General features: G+C 49.6%; 1 protein-coding gene across 1 annotated transcript in view; it reads right to left on the bottom strand.

Annotated features, from left to right (window-relative positions):
* LOC133134947 (dedicator of cytokinesis protein 4-like) overlaps nucleotides 1-7,500 on the bottom strand; it is a 127,080-nt gene that overhangs the window by 43,653 nt on the left and 75,927 nt on the right. Inside the window, 3 exon segments of the mRNA XM_061251578.1 lie at nucleotides 568-760; nucleotides 3,814-3,984; nucleotides 5,210-5,291. Coding sequence (XP_061107562.1) covers nucleotides 568-760; nucleotides 3,814-3,984; nucleotides 5,210-5,291 — 446 coding nt within the window.

Genomic DNA, 7,500 nt, shown 5'->3' with positions numbered 1-7,500 from the left:
GCTGGTAACTGCCGTGTTGAGTGCCGCGTGGCGGGGTTGAGTCGCGCACTGGGGTTGGTGGCTACAGTGTGTTAGTGTTAAGGGCAGCAATGCGATTAGGCTGGTAACTGCCGTGTTGAGTGCCGCGTGATGGTGTAAGTGAGACGTACTGGGGTTGGTGGCTACAGTGTGTTAGTGTTAAGGGCAGCAATGTGATTAGGCTGGTAACTGCCGTGTTGAGTGCCGCGTGATGGTGTAAGTAAGACGTACTGGGGTTGGTGGCTACAGTGTGTTAGTGTTAAGGGCAGCAATGCGATTAGGCTGGTAACTGCCGTGTTGAGTGCCGCGTGATGGTGTAAGTGAGACGTACTGGGGTTGGTGGCTACAGTGTGTTAGTGTTAAGGGCAGCAATGTGATTAGGCTGGTAACTGCCGTGTTGAGTGCCGCGTGACGGTGTAAGTAAGACGTACTGGGGTTGGTGGCTACAGTGTGTTAGTGTTAAGGGCAGCAATGTGATTAGGCTGGTAACTGCTGTGTTGAGTGCCGTGTGGCGGGGTTGAGTGCCGCGTGGCGGGGTTGAGTACGCACCGGGGTTGGAGTACAGCTGGCTCTCCACGGTCTTGGCGATGCACTGCAGCTTGACGGCCTCGAGGGGGCTCTCTGCCTGCGTGAGCACGGGCAGGCTGCCCAGCGTCTCCCGCACGAAGCCCGCCACCTCCCGCATGCTGAAGATCTTCAGCAGCTCCTGGTACACGGCCGGGAACGTCCTCAGGAACACCGCCTGCAGGGAGTACGCACCGATCAGCCTCAAAGCAATACACACGGCTCACACACACAACACACACGTGTTCCTGAATTCAAGAACAGCACCAGGGAGATTTTACAGCCAATGTACTTATAATACCAAAAATGTAAAAAGAAGAATTGCCTCCTCCGGGAAAATTCCACTGCTTACTTGTCCTCTTTCTCACCCAAAGAATCTTTTTCTTTTATTATTTCCCTTCTATCCGGAAGCAAAGTTAATACCAGAATTATATTTCTCTCTGACCCACATGCTACGCCCAAATCACACTGTGATCTAAAACCTTGAAACAAGCAAATCACCCTCAATTTCAGTTTACCAGACAGATTGAAAACAGCCACAGATTCATGTTACCACACCTTTCTCTTTTTTCAGCCGTTTAATTCCCAGGATGCTTTGGGGAAAGGGGGCAGGGTTAGGCTGCAGTGTGGTGGTGCAGGAGGCCGGCTAAATCCTCCAATCTCCCCAGTGACCCACAAAAGAACAGCCCCCCCTCTCGCCTCTGAAAAGGGATTATAGTTTTCCCTTCCCTAATCCGGCTGGTCCGACACGGACCTCCGGGAATATAAACCAGGGATCATTAAATCACGGTCCTCCAGGGCAGAGAACTGCTGGTTTACAGGTGTGTCAGGCGTGAAGACAGTCTGGCCAATCAGCAGCACCGATTGTTCTGCTAATTACCCGGGAGGAAAGAAAACCAGGGCTGGATTTGGATGGCAGGGCCAGATTTGATGATCCCTGCTGTAAAGTCTGTGGGCCCGGTAGGGCAGAGAGGCCGTTCCGTACAGGCCAGCCCAGGATGTGTGGCTGAACTGGGCCGGTGTGGGCATGGAAGCAGGGGGGTTGTGAGGGAGATTAATATGGATTTGAAATGGCCTGGTCCTCTGCCCTGCATTCTCATCCGGTGTTAAGATCACATGTAGCACGCAACTGTCTGACACAACCCTGTGTGTGGGCGTGTGTGTGACTGCACGTGTGAGCATTTGTGTCTGCGCATGTGACTGCATGTGCAAGAGTGCGTGTTTGTCTGTGTGTGTGACTGCCTGTGTGTGTGTGTTTGTCTGTGTGTGTGACTGCCTGTGTGTGTGTGTGTGTCTGCGCATGTGACTGCATGTGAAAGAGTGCGTGTTTGTCTGTGTGTGTGACTGCCTGTGTGTGTGTGTGTGTGTCTGTGTGGGACTTCTCTAATCATGCCAATTGTAGTTCTAACACTTAACGATCTCAGGGCTGAATGAAGGTGATGTTTTGGAAAGATTCCCAAAGACCAGCAGCGGTCCACCTCAGGCACTGCCTCTGTGTAGCTTTTAAAAACTTTGCATTTCAGCACTGTCCTCATTTGCCCGGTCGCTGTCCTATATTCCTGTGAATGAACCTAATCAGCCCCACACACAGAGCAGTGGAATACGCTCTGAAGAGTGCAAGCCCAATGCCCAAGGCTACAGAGGCTCTACGGACAGTAAACAATGCGATATGATGCATTGCAGTAACAGCACATACAGACAGAATAGAGCTGGATCACCTGGGAGAGAGACGACGGGCAGAGAAACCGGTGGGGGATCTCAGTGGCGGCCATTTTAGGCTCCTCCAGCTTGAGGGGGGAATACTGTGTGGCTCTGTACTCCAGCACATTGGATTCGAAGTGAAGCCATGAATATGACGTTTAACTGTTACTGCTAAGTCAGGTGTATTCAGTCGCTTCCATAGTGCAGGTGTGAGATAGCTTTCCGTCTTTGGCCTTCTATTCCAGGCTTTTGAGCGCTTTGACATCACAGCTGGGAGAAAGGACGCTCGCTGTTTACGGACAACAACAAAAAAAAGCAGCTGCTTTCGGAAAACGTGGCTCCAAAAACATGAATAAATAATTGAAATCACCCACACGCCATCCGTGAAATCCGGATTACTCGCCTGGGCATCCGTGGGCGTTTCTGTTTTCTGTCGACGTCTTCTTAATTGAAAAACACCGCCACGCAGTAACAGCCGTGAAATTTGATTTATTATTATTTATATCATCAGGGCTTTGCCTGACTGGAAAACTGTTTGGTGGAAGAAAATAATAATAATACAGTTGCTCCTTAATGGGTCTCGGGACTGAATTCCCCAGTACTGGACTTCCTTACTTCCAGAATGCCGTGTTGTCAATTCTGTCTTGATTACACACCTTTGACTTCCCAAAAACACCACAACCAGAAATTGATGCATGTTTTTTATGAAGGGAACCCAGAGTTCTGTTGGATGGAATTAGCAATGCCTGACATGGCCAGTTTTATCACAGAAAGGCCAGTTTGGGCAGAGGCCTCTGTTCTAGTGCAACGATAAACAAACATGACACCTTCGATTAAATAATCGTGGTTTTCGATCAAGACCTTGATTGACAGGATCAGGTGTTTTAGCGTTGGAAAAGAACAAAGACCTCTGTGCTGCACAGTGAGGTGGACCTTACCAGTGTTTGTGAAACAGAGCTTGCCTTACAGTACCAGTGTGTGGGTACCAGAGCTAGCCTTACCTGTGTCTGAGTAATAGTTAGCCTTAACTGTGTGTGGGTAATAGAGTTAGCCTTAGCTGTGTGTGGGTAATAGAGTTAGCCTTATCTGTGTGTGGGTAATATAGTTAGTCATATCTTTGTGTGGGTAATAGAGTTAGCCTTATCTGTATCTGGCCTACAGAGCTAGCCTTATCTGAGTCTGGGTAACAGAGCTTTACCTGTGTGCATGTAACAGCGTTAGCCTTACCTGTGTCTGTGTGACAGCGTTAGGCTAACAGAGTTAGCCTTACCTGTGTCTGTGTGAGGGGGCTAGCCTAACAGCGTTAGCCTTACCTGTGGCTGTGTGACGGGGCTAGCCTAACAGCGTTACCCTCACCTGTGTGTATGTAACAGCATTAGCCTCACCTGTGTGTATGTAACAGCGTTAGCCTCACCTGTGTCTGAGTGACAGCGTTAGCCTCACCTGTGTCTGAGTGACAGCGTTAGCCTCACCTGTGTGTATGTAACAGCATTAGCCTCACCTGTGTGTATGTAACAGCGTTAGCCTCACCTGTGTCTGTGTGACAGCGCTGGTCCCTTTGCTCTCCTGGGACAGGAAGAATCGGATGGACATGAAGAGCTCGTGGATGCAGCAGCGGAACTCCTCCTCGTTCTGCCCGCCCGTCGCCAGGGAGAACAAGCGCCGCGACTGAATGATGTACTTAAAGATGTACTCCGTAGCCTGGGGGAGGGGCATTCAGACACATTACATGCCTGCGGCAGTGGTGACATTCACCAGTAAAACACTGCTATAATCAGGGTCAAATATGTCATTGATTTGGATTCAAATACTTTCATACACTTTGCTGCACTTGTCTGGCGTATTGAAATACCCTTTTCAGTTGGCTCGATTGCACCAGGCAAAATCAAAATAGAGCGCAGAACAGTATTTTAATGAAAAACAATCATGTGTTTGACCCAGGTCTGCCTACAATAAGAAGAGAGAAAGAAACCTATACACTGGCTTAGTTTACAATTTGTTTTTTTTCCGATGCAAAGACTATTAAAATCGGTGCGTTGCGGAAACACAGCGAACCGCAGGCCATTTCCGTTTATTAAGAAGCGTGAGCAGCAAACACGAGGGTGTGCGCGAGGGTGCCCGCTCGCAGCTCGCCAGAGAAAAACCGACAAACAGGAAGTGCGTGACTGACAGAGGAGAGCGGCGGGCACAGGCGTGCGGAGCCCGGAGCGAGCGCTGAACCCCAGACGCTCCCGCACACCGCGAGCTTCAACACACACGCTGTTCATACACGTACACGCTTCATATGCTGCCAGATAACACTGCATGCTGAGGACGTGCCTGGTAGATGTGCAAATGATAAATAATAATCGTACTTAATGTCATACGTGTCGTCTTTACAGGGGCGACATTAGCTCAGAGGGTAAGAGCGGTGGTCTGGTAGTCGATCTGCTCTGGGTGTGACGAAATGTCCCTAACCGAGACACCCAACCCCCAATGGCACCCAACCCCCAATGGTTGGCGCCTCACATGGCAGCCTTTCGCTGTAGGTACGTATGTGAGTGTGGGGTTGAATGGGAGACATTCATTGTAAATATATAAATTGTAATTAATTGTAATAATAATAATAATTTGTTGTTTAGCTTTTATCCAAAGCAATAGTTGATTAGACTAAGCAGCGGATAATGCCCTCTGGATGAATGTGGGGTTAAGGGCCTTGCTCAAGGGCTCAACAGCCGTGGGGATCTTATCCTGGCTACACCGGGACATGAACCACCCACCTTCTGGGTCCCAGTCATGCACCTTAGCCAGTACAATTAGGGGCAGCCGCTACAGGCTGACCCTAATTGTACTGGCTAAGGTGCATGACTTAATTGTAAATATATTACATATGATTATGAATATATAAATGCAGCCCATTGAGAAGTCTCTGTGTGGGAAGTCTGACCTTCAGAACCTGCTGAATATGCTCCTGATGTTCTGCGTCCACGATGCGGTCCACGTACCATTTCAGCACCTTGATCAGATCCCTGCAGAAACCCGGGGAAAAGCGCTTTTATGGATGCAGCCAGGAGAATCTTATATGTGTGCGTGCTGCTGATATATTGGTGTACGGTTGTGTGTGTGACTGTCTGCGTGTGGGTGTGTGAGTGTGTGTTTGAGCGTCTGACCATGTGTTCGTGTTTTTGTGTGTGTGTGTGTGTGTGTGTATGTGTGGGCATGAGTGTGTGTCTGTGTGTGAGTGAGAGTGTTTGTGTGCATGTGTGCGCGTGTGTGTCCATGTGCATGTGTGCGTGTGTGTGTGTGTGCGTGTGTGTATGTGTGGGCATGAGTGTTTGTCTGTGTGTGAGTGAGAGTGTTTGTGTGCATGTGTGCGCGTGTGTCCATGTGTATGTGTGTGTGTGTGTGTGTGCGAGTGTGTGTGTGAGAGTGTTTGTGTGCATGTGTGTGTGTGTGTATGTGAACACCAGTGTAGCTGGAAGTCCAGCACAGTGAATGTGAGTGTGTCAGCACATTAGCACAATAGCATTTAAATGCAGGACCTGAAGGAAAGCACAGACAGTGGGCTGATGCACAAAGGACACACATGCTCAGCGCAGACTGAAATAAAAATCAATCTCTGCAGGCCGTCTGGATCCGGGGGCCAGGTGAAGATGACCTTGCACTACCATCGCGTAAAATCCCAACGCAGCAGTGCAGAAATAATACATCTTACAGAGTTATTGGTGCGCGTATACATCCACGCACGCTAATATGCAAAATGAACCAGTCAGGTATGAAAAATGTAACTTGACGCAAAACTAATTGGCAGGAAGATTTCGGCGAGAAATCTTTCGGCAAGAATAAACAATTAAGTGTTTTCGTTTCCACCTGGGAGTCCGTGTGTGCTTGGCGGTACATACAGCAGGCTGATCTGTTAAACTGTATTCTCCATCTTGTGTTGCCAATGCACTGCTTCAGTGCCTAAATACAGGCCGTGGTCTGAGGGAAAACAATCCACATGGGGAAACGCAATCTGTGCTGCATCTACGGCACCAGCCACCAAGCTTTTCACGCAGGAAGAAAGCGTACATTCTGAGCCATATCGGAAAAGCCTGAGACGGACAGTCGCCACAGAACTGTAATTCCTCTCAAGGACGGAAGAGAAGCTGAAATCCATTCCTTTCATAACCGGCCGACAGGCCGCGCATGTTTCTGAAATTAATAACCGCGCCGGGCGCAGATCCTGCCTGGTTCCGTTCCCAGAATAGCGCCGCAGACGCTGATTAAAATATCCCGTAACCTTGGCAGCCGGGGAGAGGCGGACCGTGGCTCCCGTGCCCTCGGACGGGAATTGGGGAATTCTGCACGGCTCGCGCCAGACTAAGACCCGCGCGCGGCTTCTCCTGGAACACGCCCTGGCCTCCGCTCAAGCCTCCGCCCTTCACACGCTCTCTCCCCGGACCCCCATCCTCCTCACCAACACGCCGAGTGTTAAAGGGGCAGTTCCCCCAAAAATGACATTAAACTGTGTTTGCTCATACCCAGAGTACTATCCATCGAGATAGTTTCACTCAGATGTGACACATTTTCTAGATTTGACAACCCTTAGAGGTCAGGCGTGTGTATGGCTGTGCATGGTCTGTCTGTGTCATACGCAGCTGGGGACACACACACACTCACACCCCGCCCACGGCCGTCTGTCACACACACACGTGATTCATTCACACATCCTTAGCCTCACCCCCCTACACCCACCCACGACCGCCAGGAAGCCAGTCACAGAAATACAGCCAATCATCAGTCTCCTTTCACCAGTCACAGGAACATATAGCCAATCAGTCCCCTTTCACCAGTCACAGAAACACAGCCAATCACCAGTCCCCTTTCACCAGTCACAGAAACTCAGCCAATCACCAGTGCCAGTTCACCAGTCGACCCTCAGTGCCCTTTCGCACTAAGGAACTGAGACTACTGTGTGAGGTTTTTCTTCAACCTAAACTAGGAACCCCCCCAACTACCCCACACCCTTCAAAAAACCCTTCAGTTTCAATTCCAAAAGCCTGCAGAACTGGAAAAATAAGAAAGATTAAATTAAAATAATGACTGTTCGTCTGTGAAATAAAATTATAATTATCAGCCAGAAGGCAGATAACTCATTTTAAAAACATGTATGTCAGGTTGAGGAGTGGTTGGCGGTTACTACGGGGGGTAACGGGCGGGAAAGAACGGTTTGGTTTCCCCGAGTCAGCAGGAGAA

The sequence above is a fragment of the Conger conger genome, chromosome 8, assembly GCF_963514075.1.
Source record: "Conger conger chromosome 8, fConCon1.1, whole genome shotgun sequence".
In the NCBI taxonomy this organism is placed as follows: Eukaryota; Metazoa; Chordata; class Actinopteri; order Anguilliformes; family Congridae; genus Conger; species Conger conger.
This window is presented reverse-complemented; position numbering and strand designations above follow the sequence as displayed.